Raw genomic sequence first — 17,894 nt, 5'->3', positions numbered from 1 at the left:
AGTCATGTGATTTTTCTGAACACTCGTCTAATTTCAGACTCTAGCCTTTAACGAGTCTTCCAAGGAGAAAGAAAATGGGAACATAATGTGACCAGGTAACAGATATTTCTGATAAGAAGAAGTTACTAGATTTTTGAAATAAATACAGCATGACTATCATAAAAAAAAAGATGCAGTATAAACCTCTTAAATGTCAAAAGGCAGGATGTAATGACTTGGATATTTTATTTTGACTTTACATGCGGTGTTAAAAACCCAAAGTACATATTATTTACACATCCACAATACAAGTTTACAAGATTTCTATACATGTTAAAGTACTCTATAAAACAGTATAGAGCCACTTCACTTTAGGGTTATTTTTTATGCCGTACCATTAAAAAAGATACAATCTGTGTTTACCTTTGCACAAATGGATAAAGCATTTAAAATTAAATTAACAGAATAGAGACTAGAATCCATGTTAGAAATTTCAACATAAATACTGATAGAACTCACAGTACACTCTAAGGCAGCACAATGTTACAAAATGTTATCAGGGTCACACAGAGTTACCACGCTGGGATTAATATCGGTAAGGTAAATGCAAACACGTTGTTGGTGGCAGACTGCGTAGTGCTTATTGTTGGTTGGTTTAATTGATTAAACTGTAATATTTTAGTTGCAAAGCTGAAGTAGTTTGAGGACAGGTGTTTCAGCTTTTGAGCTCCCAAGAAATCACAGGGAATCATTTTTCTCTAGAAAAGAATGTTCTTGAAGGAAAAGACCAACTCCATCAGTATTCGACATTCTGTATAAAAATGATCTGGTGTTCTGCACCCATTCCTCCCCCACAAGTAATGCATACCATCGTCACTGTCCCAAGATATTGGTTAACTTTACCTGGCTGGGTCAGGAGCCTTCCTCAGCTGCGGTCATTTCTAGATTAGGTTGGGTCAATGACTGGGCCATGTGCAATGAGTTAACCAAAGTCGTCAGTAGGGCTGCACATCGTCAGCCGTCAGTGGGCCCTGCCAAGCTACACAGAAATGACTTCAGACATGGTTTCCTCAGGTGCCACGTTCCCTGGGAACCCTCATCTGCCTTCACATTATCAGAAGAGCAGGGCTGGAATGTTTATCATGGCAAGGGGAGGGGGTGCTACTTCTGATTCTGGTGCGTGTGTGGGGGGGGGGGGGGTCAACGACAAATTGCTCTAGGTTGCCATATGACTTTGTACGAAGTCTTCAGGTGCTGGCTGACAAACATCTACAACCGGCACATGGGAAAGGATGCGCTATAGTGGAAACACTCAATATAGTGCAGAACTTCTACCACTCTCGTGAATAAGGCACAAAATGCACAGATCCAGGTAAACTCACATGTGGTATTTACAGTTGACTGTCATTGCCTGCATGACTCAGGAGAAGATCCTCAGAACGCAACACAGAGGACAGGATGGCACCACTGGTGGCTTTTCAGACCCTCCCTGGCAAGCCAACTGTCTGTCACTCCTTTTCTGTCTCTTTCTTTTGTCCTCTGTTTGGGTTCTCTCTTTTTGTCTCGGGGGAAGGGAAGAGTTAACAGAAGAAAATGTTTTGCTATACGGAAAATAAAACAACACAATCAAAATAAACACTTATGAGTGTGTCCGGGGTTAAGTAGCGTGCCTCAGGCTTTAATTCACAGTGGACAGGTAAATGTTACTACTGAATACTGGTAGATACATCAAGGATACCTCTTAATATCGCTAACTTCTTAAGCTGGCAAGGCTGGAATAGAAGTTTTGATGAATAGCAGCACAAAATTATTTAGAACTCTTAAATGTTCTGACATTGGGTACCACACAGGTTAAGTTAATCATCTGACAGTCAAAGGAGCCTCGACTTCCTTTCTCGGAGCTGAACACAATGGACTGGTGTGGGAGGAAGCTAGTTGTCTTCAATCATGCTCAGTGTAAACAACTCCATAGTACAAAAAGATGCCATGGGCACCTACATAAATCCTAATGGGTACAGAGCTGTCTCACTACACACACACACACACACACACACACACACACACACACACACACACACACACACCTCTCTAACACAATTTTGTTGGTGGCATCAAATGAAAAAACAGTGCCACACATGAAAAAAAAAATGTTACAGTTTGGGTCAAAGATTGAATTTTTTAGCAAACTGCTTGGTAAGCTACAAGCTCATTTTGTTTTTGAGACATTCCCATCTTTTCATTTTGACATTTGTGCAAGAGGCAAGGTGAATGCATACAATATTAAAATGTTCACATTTAATGGGAAGACCACACAGAATGGCAGTCTCAATTGAACCCATTTTCAAGTATTTGTTCAGTCTTCTGAGTACTGTATCAGCTCTTTATACTGGTGAAGGGAGCCCTTGCAGGCTACAAAGCCCCTGCAGCTCCAAACAAGAGAAATGGAATGACCAGTACCTCCCTTTGTTTCAGGCAAGTACACAGAAGCCTTGCTGCAGTAGCTACATGTGGCAAGTTCTGGTGTTACCAAAGTTACAGAGTTTCTTTGGCTACTTGTTTCTCTTAAAATACAAGCAGGTATCTTGTCTTAAGGTACCCTCACAGCGACCTCTCAACAACCGGGACAGGATAAAGCCACACAGGAATAGCACGTCGGAGGCCTAGTAAGTGTATTTGTTCAGTGGCCTGACAGACGTGGTTTGAGGAACAAAGGAAGGCTTTGGCGGCACATCAGGTTTTAAGGATGGTGTCCTCTTTAGTCCCGTCCTGGGGAGGGTGCCATTACTGGTGTAGCTGCTCTGTCTGGAGAGGGAAGGCTGCAGATGGACACTCACAGGTGTCCCCTGAATATAGTCCACCTTCGCCCCGGTGGGAGTGGGCATATATCCTCCACGGTTCATACTTGGCTGTCTGGATAACAAAACACCATTTGGTGAGTTTAAGTTTTTAGGCACAGCTGATATAGAGTGCCTCTGGGAGGAATTTTTATGATAACCCCTTTGTCTTTCCAGAGATGTCATTGGGACCCCAGGAGTGGTGGGGACATCTACTCTCTTGGTTGGGCTATTTCTGGGGAGTGTTGAGGGAGGGGAGTATAGAGATGCCTCCCGGTTAGGGACCTTGGGTGGGACCTCAGACATAGGTCCTACTGGGTCCAGCATGAGGGTTTGATGGGCCATATGGATTTCTCCCATGATGGCTTTGGGGTTACTGTTTGGGTCATTTAGATGCTTCAGGAGATCGTTAAGGGTGTTTCTGGAATCCACAGAACGCCGGTGCTCTCTCTTACTGGACGACTTTGTAAGAGGGTGGTCGATGTTCTGAAGTTTCTTTTCAGCTTTATGAGCATTAGAGTTTGAAAATGACGTATTGTAGTCGTGGGTGGCGTTTGGAAGAACAATGGCACTGGGGATATGCCCGTGACTTAATGGGGAGTGGGGTGGAGGACTAGAAGGAAAAAACTGGGGATGTTCTTTCCTTGAAGCACCATGGCCGTGGGCCTTGTCAGAGTGGCTCTTCATGGCCTGCAGGGTCTTCTGGTGGAGTACAGGTGTGGACTCTGGTGTGGGGAGAGCAGCCAGCTCTGGAGGCTGGCCTCGATGGTCCATAACCATGGATTTTGTATCCGTGTTCGGTGGCAGCTCCTTCCGACTGGTCAGCAGGTTGCTATAGAGTTTAGGAGAATCAATGTTCTGTTGGTATTCCTTGACGGGACTGTCAAAGAGACCGTTCAGCTTGGCAAAGCTCCCACTGGAGTCTGTGCACGACTGGGCTGATTCCGCATCTTTATGGATCTTTCTGTTCTTGCGAACAAACATGTCGCGGTAGCAGTATACAGCCACGCCTGCAATGAATGCGCCCAAGACGAAAGCCGCAAACACACAGGTGATGAGGACATTCATATGGACCATCTGGTTGGAGTCTCCAGATTGCACTTCCCACCGTACACCTGCAACAGACATGTGAAGACTTTGAAGGAGGTGCTTTAAAAAAAAAACCAAAACATTAAATACAAAAGAGCTTACGCTGAACCAATACCGCCTTCAAAGGCTCTGTATGCCTAGCTTATAGGATCAAGTAGATCACAACATTTCACATGTATTCCCACCCCCCTCCCCGAAATCACACTACAATCTCCAGAAACATACATGCTTGCTGCAAAAGTCAACATAACTCTCATCTTCCGTTAGCATGTTTCTCCTTCCTTTGCCCCAATCTCTTTTAAGCAGTTGTTAGGAATTTTAAAAGTTTCTATCTAAAGAGCGGAGTTAGAATATTTCAGGAAACATTTACCTTAGGATTCTCACCTAATTCCTAAATAAGGATTAAAGAGTTGCAGCTGGAGTTAAGGAAGTGTCTGAATTAGCAAACACACACATCACGCTAAAATAGCTATGCTAATACAGCTGTGTTAACTAGAACAAAAGCAGAACTGGTCACAAACTAAAAAGCAGCTACTTGGTCAGTGTTAAGTACAAATCTACACTTATGCATTTGTCTTCACATTCTGTTTCGAAATTTCATCTTGGGATGAAATATTCGTGAAGTACCTACTATGTAAGAAAACGGGACAGGGTAAGAAAATAATCTATATATTAGTTTAAGAATACCATTAAATTATCTGGAGGTATTTGAGGAATACTTAAATTAGACCTAGGGAGTGAAGAGTGAGTTAGTTTGTAATTATTGGAAGTTTTAATGCAGCCACAGACATCTAAGAAGCGATTAAGGAAACGTTAGATTGAGAGGTATTCAAGTCCATTATATGTTACTCATGCAGCTATCCCAGAGTGACTGAGTCAGAGCGACTGGGAGGGCTCTCCGGCATTAGGAGAGCAGTAAAGGCTGACTGTTAGTTGCTTTTAATCAGCTGTCAAAGTTATGGAATGTAATGGCACTGTGAAAGACCAGGAAAGAAAAGAACAAAGAAATGGTATTACTGAAGAAATCAAAACAGAAATAATGATTATAAAATTGTTTGCAATGAAAATACAGGAAACAAAAATCAAAAGAAGTAAATCATAAATGACAAGGCAATGCTGTAAGAACTGATTGGAAACCTGAGACCACAGCGTATACACAAAGGGACAGACTTTTTGGGTTTTCCTGAAGTATTAGATCTAATAAGCAAATTGATCAGGCAGCTTTTAAACTTCATCTATTATGTGCTGAAAGTAGTAATTACAGACGAGTACTATGTCATGCTTTACTGCTTGTGGCATCTGAGTGACTCGTCACCCCCACATATCCTTTCCACATTACGTTCGCAGTTGAAGCTAAGTAAGGGGTGGAGAGAGTCTCCTCGATAGAATTTTGGTAACAGGATATTTGTCGTCTGTGAGGTTGTTTTGTTTTTGTTTTTTGTTTTGATATTTTGAGGGTGACCCTCAAAGTTCTCTGATACACAGCAGGCTCTCAGTGTCTCCAGGCAGAAACCAACGCAGATTAGATTGTCTGAGTGGCTGTTTCAGGAGCGATGTCCTGGGCAGGAATGAACTCAGACTTAACCACAGGACAGCAAAGTCACTGTGGCCACAGGTGCCAGAGGAAGGCACCTGCCGTTAGGTCTACTGAGTTTTCCCTCTGAGAGCCATGCCAGGAGTCAGGTTTCCATGCAGTTGGAGATGAGGTGCCTGGCCAGGCCTTACCCTTTGGGATACCTGATAAAGTATCAGTAAAATCAGAAGTGTATGGGTCATCTTGAACTACAAATTTCCGGGAGCTCGTCAGTTTAGGTCTCCAGGTATCAACCACTTTAGATGTAATTTCTGGGCTACTTGCCACAGTGGCAACAGAAGATGAAGAGACCTCCATGTCTGTGGTGGCAAACAGATGTCCATTAACATGGCTAGAGTCAGAAGAGCTTTCTGATTGCTTTGTTGCATTTTAAAGTCAAGTAAATGTTCTGAGAAATCCTGTCCTAGAATTTTGTAAAAGCACACTAGACCAATTCCTTTCCTTGTAAGAGAAGCATGAAAACTAAAAGTTGACAATGAAGACATAGTATGCAGATTTTTAACAGTAAAAGATCCTCAAACATTCCTACTGAAGCCTCCTCGTGGAAATGTAACGTAAGTCCCAACTCAGGCTGCCTCTGCTTCTCTCTAGCTCTTGGGGGTCATTTAATTTATTTGTAATATGTATTGTACAGATAACTTTTGTGAATGGTTGGGGAGTCTTTATACCCTTCTCTTCACTGGTGAAGCTATAATGGAATTTCATTTAGAAAATACCTGGTCAAGTCCAAGTAAACAGTTGATTTTGGACCTGATAAACCAGTTCTGCCTAACAGGCCATTCTGCTTCTCCAGGGCCTCCTGTCCATTTGCAGATTTCTCACTGCACTGAGAACCTCCATCCACAGTGCAGCACAAACCTTGCTGTGTTCTCTGAAATGCCTGGGGAGTTTCTTCCAAAGAGTTAGCAGTAACTCATGCACAAGCAATGGCATTTACACACTGGATAAGGATGCTGGGATACATGAGATCAGCCATCCTTTTCTCCCCCCTGAGGGATGAAACTGATGTGAACCCTAGAAGCAGCATAGACCGAAGAGCAACTGAACCTTTCTGTATCTATTACCAGCGTTAACCTAGTAGATTCCCATGAATATATAAGCATATGCTTTTGGACACGGTATAGACTGATCCAACAGTTACAGGTAGAGACTTCTAAACAAACACAGGGAGATGTGCATGGAGACCCCACTGTACATCTTTGTACATCGAATTCCAGCTTCATTCAACTGAAGCTACTTTCACACCACTGAGAACACAACATTCAGAGATTCCTGGGATCACCACAAAACATTCAAAAAAGATCTTTAAAACTTAGAAATACACATTTTTAAAAAAATGTGTATTGTTCATTCCTTGGTCTTATGAAAGGTGGAGAGAGAAGGGGGAAATTATGCGATTCTGTCATCCATGGAGTACAGATGGCCAGAAGGAGCATTCACAATGCAAAGGGCTGAGAGAGAAGGAAGCTGGGCGGCCGGCGTGCAGTTGAAATGCGGTATATGTCAACCCATTGGACTGTTCTTACGGATGTGCCTCGGTCAATGATGAATCATTAACATGCTACACACGGGTGGAGGGTTGAATAAGAAAACATCTTTCAGGACCTTCAGAGGGTTATGAGTCAAAGCAGAAAAATGAAGGGGCTGCCAAACTGCGCAAAAGGAGGGGGAGAGGGGCTGAAAATGCCGAACTGAAGGAAAGAAAAGACTGTTAATTCAAAAAAATTAAAAAAAACTAACCAGATGTTGGACCGCCAAATATTTTGTAATCTGGTGTAGTTGAAGTAGGCAAACTTTCTAAAGGGATTAAAGGAACAAGTAATCAGTGGAAAGTAACTGAAAGAAAGCAAAAAGTTTATGAATTCCAAGTAATAGGAAAAAGTCAAAAGAAAAGACTACAAATTAAAAGTCTACTGGTTAGACTCCCTCTCTCGTTAGACTGTTTTCTTTTTTTTTTTTTTTTTTTTACAAAAGTTCCAATGGTGAAGGAAAAGAAAATTTCAGAATCTTTTCTAATGGACCCCCATGACCAAACAGCTCAGCTTTTGCGAAGTTTAAGTTAAATGCTAGGTGGTATGTGTCCCAAGTCGTTATAAAGACTGGTTGTAAAATCATGTGGGCGTGCAAACACAGTCAAAGGCAGCAGCCGGAGGGAAGGGAGGTGTCTGTCTTACCGTGGCAGTCCCCTAGGTGGGCCGTGTTGCCGTACTCTGTGTCTTGCTCAAATCCTCCAGCGCTGTGGTTATGGGAAGCAAACAAGTCTTCGGTTAACAGCCTTCATAGGGACACAAGGGACAACCAGGACAGAGCCGAGAACACAGACTGGTTAGTGACAGGAAGCAGAGAGAATACACTGACGACTCAACACACTTGCCAAAGGGACCACTTGTTAGTTCATCTAGGACGTCTGAGAGAGTGAAACAGTCTCTCTCCGGAATCTGTTGTCCTAAGGGCTGCTGTGTCTAAATCTCGTTTCCCTTTCAAATTTTAGATTTTCTTTTTTTTAAAACTTTCCCCACACCGGAAAAAGAAATGAAGGAAACGAAAGGCAGTGTATCTGGAAATTTAATTTTTTTTTTTTCAGGTGTTGTTGATGCTCTGAGAGAAGACAGTTAGGTGGCCCAGTGTACTTACAGCATCCCTAGGGTCACTCTCTCACAAACTCCCTGGCTTAACCAACCGCAGTACGGGTCACGCGACGCGATGCAAGACCTGTCGAAGACCAAACAAACTGTGATGTGGACTTTCTGATCAGCACGGGGTATGCCATCACAACAGCTGGAGCGGGGAAAGAAACCCAAGCTTACTTTTTACAGGATCCGTAGCGCTCACAGCGACTGAGGGGGATGCGGACGACGCAGCTAGAGAAGGCCACGTACAAAGCATGGTGATCTTTGTCCAACTGTAACGAGACGACCTTTCTGTCCTCCTCGCTCTCAGCGCTGCACCTATTTTGTGGGGACATTAAGAAGACATACATTGAAGCCAAACCGGCACCACCCATACCAGAGGTATGATCTGGCAGCCAAGCAAGCCAAGTGCCTAATTTGAGAAATAATCATCACAGGATACAGCTCTCTGCTTTTGTCTGTTACAAATCAAGCTGGATAAAGGGTCTTTAAAATTGCTGTCCTGGTTGAATGGAATTGCAGCTGTGCAGAGTGTGTAGGACGCTAGCAAATGAGAAGGATAATATTCTAAAGTGTTGGAATCCTCCCATGCTGGAGGCCTCTGGGTGTCTGTCTCCCGTGCTCTACTTCCCTCACTGATTTCTTACGTGTTTTAGTTGTCCGAACAATCTCAGTTCCCTGGTTAGAACAAAATGCTAAACTCTCTGTGCGCATGCTCACTACCAACTGTGCCACATGCAGCATCCCAAAATAGATCTGCAAGGTAAGATGGTGCTAAGATGTTCTCATTTTTCACAGGTGAGAAAGGAAGGCTGACGTATTTTTAAACTCTTCAGCTGTTCACCCTCCTTGCCCTAGTGGGCTTACGAAAACAAACAAGCCTAAAAGGCATCTCAGGGGGGAGATAAATAATAAAGGAAGACATAAAACCCAAACAGAACCGCTACAAAGCGCCACTAGTTCAGAAGTCTGAAAGATGGCCAGATGAGATACACACCAGACACTTCTGAGCAGAGCTGAAGAGGTTTCTCCTCAAACGTACTCACTTGGCTTGGTTGTAAGCTTCAATCTCCTCAAGCAATACACTGTCATTCAAAGAGAAAGGGCTGGTCTTTGCCAACACTTTCAGCACCACGCCAGCTTCAGAGCCGACAAAGATGACTGTGTAGTTTTGGTAGGGCCCCGCCGAACGGTCCACTTCGATGGCCGTCAACCTGTACCTGGCAGAGGAGAGAGGCAAGTCAGCCCAGGAGGCCAGTGGCGGGAGAACCGTGAGGTGGAAGCAGACTGCCTGGAGTCTCACCTGACCCGTGTCTTGGTGAACCAGGGCTCATCAGCAATGGGGGGAACAGCAGAGTCCATCAGGGGATGGGATTTGATGAAAGACAGGGTCTCATCTGGGAAGTCGATGGAGGTTTTGTAAGCTTCTGCAAGGCCATGCTTGGCACAGCAGCCAGGCCTGAAATGAAAACAGGGATCTTCAGTCAGTCTCGCTCACATAACTGAATTTAAGGAGTAAGCACATATTCTGTAGAAAAGAGGCCAAGAGAGGAAGAAGCGACAGAAAAGCCAGAGGAGTAGTATCATTTCCCAGAATTCCTCGGGCCCTTCACATCCACATGCACAGGGCGGTAACAGGACACCATTTATTGGCTTTGTGGGGGCTGCCACAGAGAGACACTCTGCTGGGGAGGGAGAACGGATTGAAAGATGGTGCCAATGTTCACAATGGTTTTCTTACCTTGGTTTTGGTACTTTGTCTTCGGGAACTGCCGTCCAAACAGAGTCTGGGGTTTTCTGTTCTTTGAATCGCCCTTTGAACACTTTCTCAATGTCGTCCATGCTAAAGGCACAGACTGCAGAACCAGGGATGCTGAAAGATGAGAAAACGGTGAGGAAGAGACTGACGCTGGGGGCTGTGCCAGGTCCCAACGAGGAGGAGCACAAAGCACCTCCGGGAGGACCAGGGTTCCGCTTGTTCCCACCTGTTGAGCTGCGTGGTGAAGACCCCAATCACGGTGGGGACGCCGTTGATTTGGATTATGTCTGTGATGGATTGCAGAACATCAAAGTAGAAAAAGGAATCTCCGGGGACAGAGCAGTTAAGCCGAGCCTTCAGGAAGGAAGTCCAGTGCTTCTCCAGAACCCGCTGTGAGCCACCCATGTCGTTTTTACAAATGCGAGCCACGCGGGAATACACAGCCTGCCGGGAGACAAAAGGCGAGGGATGGACGAGGTTATGAGCACGGAAGAGGAACACAGCAAAACGTTGCTGCTTAGGGGAGGGACAAAAAGAAAAACAAACAAAATAGATGTCTGGCTCAAAACAAGCTGCCCCTCACTGTGCTTCCGCAGTGAGAACGCAATGCAGAGTTTTTCCCACACTGCCAAACAGGCTCCCCGAGACACGAACCATCTATCTTCCTGGCTGAATGAACACCATGCCTGTACTTCTGCCTCTAACTTTTTCTATTGCTTCTCGTACTATTAATAAAACGTGCAGTCCTTAAACGCGCTCACAGAAGAAGTTGCAATACTTAAGGAACACAGGAATTTTTACAGTAACACTCTAAATTGAACAGGAGAGGTGCCTGTTCTCCATTCTGCCTTTGACATTGGAAACGATGAGATCATTGACGGCTTTCTAGAGAGTGAAAAAGAAGCCCCCACTTTCTATGGTGATAGAAATAAAAATATGAAAGCTTTTAAAAGCCCAAAGGAGGCAGCTGTTCCCACTCTGGGCATTGTGAGGTGTTTCCCAACCGTCAGCTGTACCATCAGCAACCCGGTTCCCTGACTTGGCCTCATAGGCACTGAAGGGAGTGCTCTGAAACAGGACAGGAGAGCACCCATCACTCTACCCAAGTGGGTGGGATTCGGTGCTGGTTATGTCCAGAGCACACATCAAGCATACACACTTGCCTTGCCTAAGTTATTATGTTCCACAGCGATTTCTCTGAAGAAGAAATAGACATAGTTTCCATATTCTATGGCATGAAGAAAGTGTGGTTCTGAAAGAAAATTGAAAACAAACCATTCTTAAAGGATAATTCAATTAGTGCAAGACCCCACCTGCCAGGCATGTTGCATAACTACCCTTGGAGCAATGATTTCAAGGAGTCCCAATATGGGTGTGTTCAAGCTTCAGGGAGCTTATGTCTTTAAAGTCAGCTAATGGACTGTGAAAAAGGGCCTACAGGGAACTGGTCTACAGCAAAGGTCTATGTTTCAACAGATTTATTCATTAACCTATTTAACTAGGGAAGAAAACCTCATATTGAGATTTTTAAAAAAAAAAAAAAAACCCGATTTTCAGAATCTAAAGAACAAAAGGTCTCTATAAATATTAACTCATCAGTTCTCATTATTAACGTTCCAAGATGGGTGGACAGGCATGGGAGGGTAGTATTGTGTGCATGTGGAGTTAGACAAATTGATCCGTGAAGACAAGGTCTCTCTTTAGTTGTTTGGTTTTGCTTTGGCTACTTGGCATAACTGCCTGGATAAACTTACTCCCTGACACGGCTACTTGTCTGATTATTCCCTGTCAATGCCCCGTTCATAAGCAAAACACCATGTGCTTATTCTAGACGAACAATTCAAAGTCATGCTCCGAACTTGGCTGCTGCTCCCGCTTAAGCCTTCTCACCGTCCCCAATAACCCAATGGTGTTGCTCCTCATAGGTACCTTTGATCCATTTGGAATCATATTTTATTGTTCTAAGGGCAGATCCGTCACCCATGCTTCTATAAATGACAGCATCACTGGCCAGGAAGTCGGCCACTGTGGCAGAATACAGTTTCCCATCTGAAACCAAAGTTATAATTTGGTAAAATAACCATAATTACCTACGGTATGTTAGCACGGCTACCTTCTGCAGGTTCCACCTGTCACCATAATCTATGCAATAAACTACACCTGTGCTCACCCTCAACCTCTGACTGGCTGTCATATGACATTACCTAATTTTACAGATGAGGGATCTCAGCACCAAAAATTAAGCAACGTATTCAGGGTCAGTGGCTTAGTTAATGGCAGAGCCACGTGTGAGAATACTTGTCCCAGTCACTGAGATCCTCATTTTTTTTTTCACGTATTATTCCTAACAATTTGTTCACTGGCTTTAGCCTTTGAAATGCTTATGTCAAAATCCGATCTTTTTTTCTCCCTTTAAATTCTTTTGTACCTTCAATGTCATTAATCATTGATATTCAATACACCACAGCTTCTTACCAGCGAAGAGGGCAACATTGGTTTGTCTGGCATCAAATGGGCATCGTGCCAGGCCGCTAATTTCTTCCCCATCATACTCTAAGGTATTCAACTGCAAGAGAGAAAAAAAAAAATAGCTGGTGTCACATCTGTTCAATGTACTTGTTTGAAGGCAATATTGCTTTATTTATATTGAAATTTTATTTGAGGGATTCTGTTTTGTATTCTCTTATAACATTAGAGATAAAACAAATCACTGGGTTATAGCAGAGAAGATTCATCTCTCACAGCAAACCAGTGAAGGAATACATAGTTGAAGGGGAAAAATATTCATCATATAAAACACACTTACCCTGTAGTATCTACACATCGGGTTGAAAGCATTGGTACCACAAACAAAAACCATCTCATCGTTTCTTGGAACAAATACTTTGATGAAGTTGTGGCACTCGTCCTAAAGGAAAAAGAATGACCTGACGATCAGACATCCCCTATGCTGACACTATGGCGGCGAGTCCACAAAGAGGGAAGGAGCAGGCACCCGTCCACTGTACTCACTTTATGCTTGCCTTTCATAGCACAGTTTTCTCGATCCTGTTGCCTGGACCTCCATGTCAGCTTCTGGATGGATCAAGTAAAATCAAAGTTCAGTCTTAAGAGGACGCACTTTTGGCGGGGGCATTACTGAAGCTCAGAGGGAGTGGGAACACATTTGCCCTCTGTAGCTGGTGGCTCACCTTGCTTGGTATGACCTCTGTTTTGGGAATTTCATTTAAGTTCACTGTATAGACTTGATCTCTGTTGGAAACAAGGCAGTAAGTCATATCACGTGAATGCATAAACGCTAAGCTGTCTCTTATTTCATCTTTACAGATCTGCCACTCTTGTTCTTTGAAGATCATCAGGCTTTTCCGTGACTTGCACAGAGTTAACAAGGAGTACTTTTTCATTAATGACATGGTTCCATGAATCACTGAAGTCAAGGAGCAAAGGAGGCACTTCCCTCCAGGCTTGGGGCACACTGACTGGGCACTAGCATGGGCATGTTTCTGATATCTGCTTGAATAATTCTAAGTTAGAAAAAAATGAAGAATGTTTTTTTTTTTCTCTCCTGTTCCTTTAAGACAAAAGTATGATGTGTGATTTCTGGATGTGTCACAGAGGTCTGTAGTTCTGTATTCTGTAACTGGTACCCAGCATGCTCTTCATGGAGAGTATTTTTGGCTACTTGCAATTCTTGATCACAATCACATATTAGTTTTTCATGAACTAGACACATTAATGCAAGCACCACAAGAGAAAAGAATTTTAATCTAATAAACCAACGAAAGGAAAATTACCTGCCAGCAATATAAAGTGTGTCTCGAATTTTCAGCATCAGCTGAAAGTCCAGTCTATGCTGCGATTCGTTGCCTGAAGGGCGTCCTCTAAAAACCGGATATTGCCTTGAATCTGCAAGTAAAAATGGGCTAAACCATCAGTCAGGATTACAGAGCTGAAGAATCAATAGCCAGCATTGATTAGCTGTATATAGTACTTGTAGGAAGGGTTTTAACTAAATTCCTCTTTTAAGGTCTTGAATATAAATTAGTAAAAGATGTAGAGTGTCAGCACACGGTCTTTTTCTTTTTTACTGAAAACCCATAATTTCTACGTATGGGCTGCTGCAGGGCAGCGCCCAACAGACCTGGCTCAGTCTCTGCACAGCCGAATAAAAGAACGCAGGTGATTTAATGGGCAAAACATCATACAGACATATTAAAATCTGTCTCTGGCGCTGAAAATGAATCTGCATAGAACGAGGCAAACATGAGGCTTCCTCTGAAAAGGACAACAGGGCTTTGGGTGACTTACAGTGATAATCAACAGTGTTAAGGGGCTCGTCGTCTTCTGGGAAGCTGACTGCCCGTAACCTGGAGACCAGAAGGAACAGCACGTGGAAGCAAAGCAGCAAGAACCTCATGGTTGGCCAAGAAGAAATCTGAGCGACCCCTCCTCAGAAGTCCCACCTAGCTACCTGGAAGACAAAAGCATTATGGGAAGACCTTTACGCTGTGGTGAAATTACCTTCTCACTCGTAGATGATCCTATTTTTTTTTTTGCCCACCTCTTTCCATAGCTTCCTATCAACCAAGACACCTGGCAGTGGCAGACAGGTATCTCCAAGAACAGACAGAAGGCAGCACCAAGCCAAGTCCTGCTGAAGCACCTGGTGAGCATATTGATGCTTTGGGTTCATTTGCCAGCATTTTGGAGGCAACTCTGTGTCATTGCAGCAAAATCACCAGAACCACAAACAGAAGTGTTGGCTGCTGACTTGGCAAGGAAGTAGGCAAAGTAGGAATCAGAATTTTAATTAAACTACAATCTGTATCCCTTCCCCCAGTCCTGAAACACATAGATACAACATGTCTCTTCCTCCCACGAAAAGCCCAAACTGCCTTGAAAAGCCAGAGCTGATGACCTTGCCCTCAGCCACGGGCTTTTTGCATAAGTGCTGCCGAGCATCCAGCATCTGGCATCGCAGGAGCCATGGTCCTACATTCTCAAACAGGTGTTTTGAAGACCAACTTGCAAAAAGGGATCAGTGACCTTGCATTAGGGTGAAAGGGACTGAAAAGAAATAAAGACGATTTCGTGAAAACTAATCGGTAAAGCAGAAGTGACAGAGTAGGCCAGCTGGTACCCTGCCTCTAGGGACACGGATGTTCTAACATAAAACCATTCAGACACAAACCACTGTCCTAAGTACACTGTCCTCTTCCCTTTACTGGGATTTGAGCTGTAGGGGGCCTTAGTCCTAACACCCTCCCTTTGTTAGATGGGAAAACTAAAGGCTGACAAAAAACCAAATTCACTCTGACTTTCATGGTGCCTCCAGGGCAAGGCTGGAGTCCAGAGCAGTCATCTGAGTCTCTGACCAGACTCTCCACTCCAAACTAGACTGAGGAAATAAATGGGTGTTTTTTCCTTCAAACAGATGGCATTACAAAGAGACTTTTGAGAGGAATGGCTATATTCATCATTTTTATTGAAGTTATGTTTCACAGATATTAAATCACACATTAAATATGTACAGTTACTGTTGATCAATACCCCAATAAAACCATGAAAACAGAACAGAATTAAAAGATCTGTAAATGTTAGCAAATCATTGATGAAATGAACTGGGTTTTCTGGGCCAATGGGAGAGGGACCTCTGTGAGATTCCAAGGGTGTTGCTTTTCAGTAATGCCATCTTTTCCCAACCAAAGCTGTCACTTTCAGTGACCAAAAAATGGCCTCCCTCTGTATAACTAATAACCATGGGACAAATTATAAGTAGCTATCTCAAATTCTGGAGTATACAACAATTCAGTAATTAAAAAATGTGAATATGTACAGCACAAACTATAATTTGAACAAAAGTGTAAGCCAAATACAAATGAGTAAAACTGTAATTTTTAAAACAGGCCTAGTTTTATATGGAGAGAGTGTTTTGATAAAATCTGTTAATAGACAATGCATCCAGCAGTGAGTTAATAAATAAAATGCTTCACAAAATATAAGGGCAAATGGAAATGATGACAACATCATTCTGTACTCAAGCCTGGGACTGGATGGAACTCTATCATTGCTGGCTAACTGACCCCGGAGAATGGACCCTCAATCTCTAGGAGAATTGGTCTCCTTATCTATAAAATATGGAAATAGCATCTCTTCATCATAAAAAGGAAGAAATGCCTATTGGACAGTAGAGTCTGAGCAGAGTTCGCACTGTGTATGGCCAGGTTCACCTCAAGAGTCTGAACAAGGTCTGATGAAAAGCTATGCTAAAAACTGATGATAATTCGTCCACTTTCTCTTACAAATAAAAGGCTACTTAATATAAAAGGCTATGTTTAGAATAAATTTTGCAGCTGATATCTACTTATGACGAAACCTTCTCTTGAGAATTTTACCAACCCAAACCCATGATGGTAGTAACTGTCCTCGTATTTCTGTCTCACATATTTTCAGTTGTAACAACATAACCTTATTCCCTTTGCCACATCTCCTGAAGCAGCCTGGCCTGGCTTGTTCTTAATGCTTTCTGTTTGTCAAGACTCCAGACGATTCCAGCAGCCTAAAAAGACTAATGATGCTCTGAGCACCAAGTTTGGCTGTGGCTCCAGTCCCAAACTGCATCTTCCGGATGGAAAGTCACTTGGCTCTTTCTGCCCAGAATCATGAAAAAGGATCTCAAACACTCACTGCTCCTAAAGAAATGTGGAAATACGTGTATGGAAACAGAAAGTTCTGGGAGGCTCTCTTCCATGCCTCACGTCAGCCAGGCAGCATCTGTGTTTCCCAGCACCGGAAGAGGCCCCCATCCACAAGAACTTAAGCCAGGTCATGCTGACTCATAGCTAGCCCCTAGTTATGGCTGAGCTGTTACATCCTTTAGTACCTCATCTGACACACAGAGCTCTTCTTCCCAAACCCTGCCCGCAGCCAACCTAATCCTTCAAAAAGCAAGTCCACCATCAATGGCTTTCTGCCCACGAAGAAAGCTTTATTTAAAAAAAAAAATACAATTTTACTGTTGATGCTATACATGGAAGTATCTGTTGTTATACATATAGCAAAGAATGGCGGTGGCAGCGGGGGGTGGCTGTGTGTGTGTGTGTGTGTGTGTGTGTGCGCGCGCGCGCGCGCGCATGCGCGCGCGCGGAAAGAATCTGGAAGTCCATTTGAGAAATGTACCAAATAGAGGACTGAGCTGCATAGAAATCCTCCAAGTTATTAAGGTTTTTGAGACACGGTGTCACTATGTATCCCAGGCTAGCTTTGAGCTCACTAGGTTGTCCAGGCTGGATAGCTTCACAGCTCAGCCTCCTAAGTGCTGGAATTAGAGATGTGCTCCACCACGTCTGGGATTCTAGGGCTCAAATCAAGACACTAGTTAGGTGATGCAGGCAAGTCCGGAGTCAGATAAACCACTGGAAAGGATGTAGACTGGAGGCTAGAAAAAGCTAAAATTTGCCTGTGACATTTACTCCGTGTGTCTGGATTTGACTCAGTTTATCAAATGTAACACAAGAGCAATTGTCTTTACCATTTCATTGGCCCTTCTGGGGATTAGATGAAATGATCCATAGAAGACATCTACCACTACCTGACTGACAGCAAAATTCTAGTAGCTTTTTAGTAAATATTATGATTTACTGTTTCATCTCATTAGGCAACAGAGATGTGAAGGAAATCCCCCTTCTTCCATCAGGTAGAACCACTTGCAAAAAACTTCCTGTGTTGCCATCACCACAAGGATGGGGTTTTTCCTGCAGGACAAGGTCCAGTCCACAAATGCAGACGCCTCCACTGAGGAGGAGGGACCACTTCCCCAGAGTAAGCTTATATAGAGAGCATCCTCGGTGGGGCTACTCTGTCAAGTCCAAGAGCGGTGACACAAGGATGAGCATATTTTGTCAAAAAACAAAGCAAGCTCTTAAAGGGAGCTCCAAGCTGCCAGGACACCCAGTGCCCAAGTGGCAGTATCCACATGAGGAGATAGGTTCCAGGACTGAGCTCCACAG

The 17,894-nt window shown here is 43.6% G+C and overlaps 1 protein-coding gene across 15 annotated transcripts in view; it reads right to left on the bottom strand.

Annotated features, from left to right (window-relative positions):
• Positions 1 to 208: 208 nt before the first annotated feature.
• Sema6d (semaphorin 6D) overlaps positions 209 to 17,894 on the bottom strand; it is a 581,349-nt gene continuing 563,663 nt past the window's right edge. For 5 of the 15 annotated variants that reach the window (XM_052725619.1, XM_052725617.1, XM_052725620.1 and 2 more), the window contains 18 exons: positions 14,194 to 14,356; positions 13,680 to 13,791; positions 13,077 to 13,137; positions 12,898 to 12,960; positions 12,692 to 12,793; positions 12,361 to 12,451; positions 11,815 to 11,934; positions 11,049 to 11,137; positions 10,112 to 10,329; positions 9,868 to 9,999; positions 9,430 to 9,585; positions 9,173 to 9,346; positions 8,304 to 8,444; positions 8,131 to 8,208; positions 7,671 to 7,771; positions 7,237 to 7,293; positions 5,628 to 5,795; positions 209 to 3,928 (listed from right to left, as the gene is read on the bottom strand). In XM_052725619.1, the coding sequence (XP_052581579.1) occupies positions 2,640 to 3,928; positions 5,628 to 5,795; positions 7,237 to 7,293; positions 7,671 to 7,771; positions 8,131 to 8,208; positions 8,304 to 8,444; positions 9,173 to 9,346; positions 9,430 to 9,585; positions 9,868 to 9,999; positions 10,112 to 10,329; positions 11,049 to 11,137; positions 11,815 to 11,934; positions 12,361 to 12,451; positions 12,692 to 12,793; positions 12,898 to 12,960; positions 13,077 to 13,137; positions 13,680 to 13,791; positions 14,194 to 14,302 (3,261 nt within the window). In that variant the 5' untranslated portion in view covers positions 14,303 to 14,356 and the 3' untranslated portion in view covers positions 209 to 2,639. The remainder of the gene's footprint in view (positions 3,929 to 5,627; positions 5,796 to 7,236; positions 7,294 to 7,670; positions 7,772 to 8,130; positions 8,209 to 8,303; positions 8,445 to 9,172; positions 9,347 to 9,429; positions 9,586 to 9,867; positions 10,000 to 10,111; positions 10,330 to 11,048; positions 11,138 to 11,814; positions 11,935 to 12,360; positions 12,452 to 12,691; positions 12,794 to 12,897; positions 12,961 to 13,076; positions 13,138 to 13,679; positions 13,792 to 14,193; positions 14,357 to 17,894) is intronic. The other 10 variants (XM_052725623.1, XM_052725624.1, XM_052725625.1 and 7 more) reach the window with 10 other exon arrangements.

This window comes from Peromyscus californicus, unplaced genomic scaffold (genome assembly GCF_007827085.1).
Source record: "Peromyscus californicus insignis strain IS unplaced genomic scaffold, ASM782708v3 Scaffold_7__1_contigs__length_154581171, whole genome shotgun sequence".
NCBI lineage: Eukaryota > Metazoa > Chordata > Mammalia > Rodentia > Cricetidae > Peromyscus > Peromyscus californicus.
Note: the sequence above shows the minus strand (reverse complement) of the source record. Positions and strands in the feature narration are given on the sequence as shown.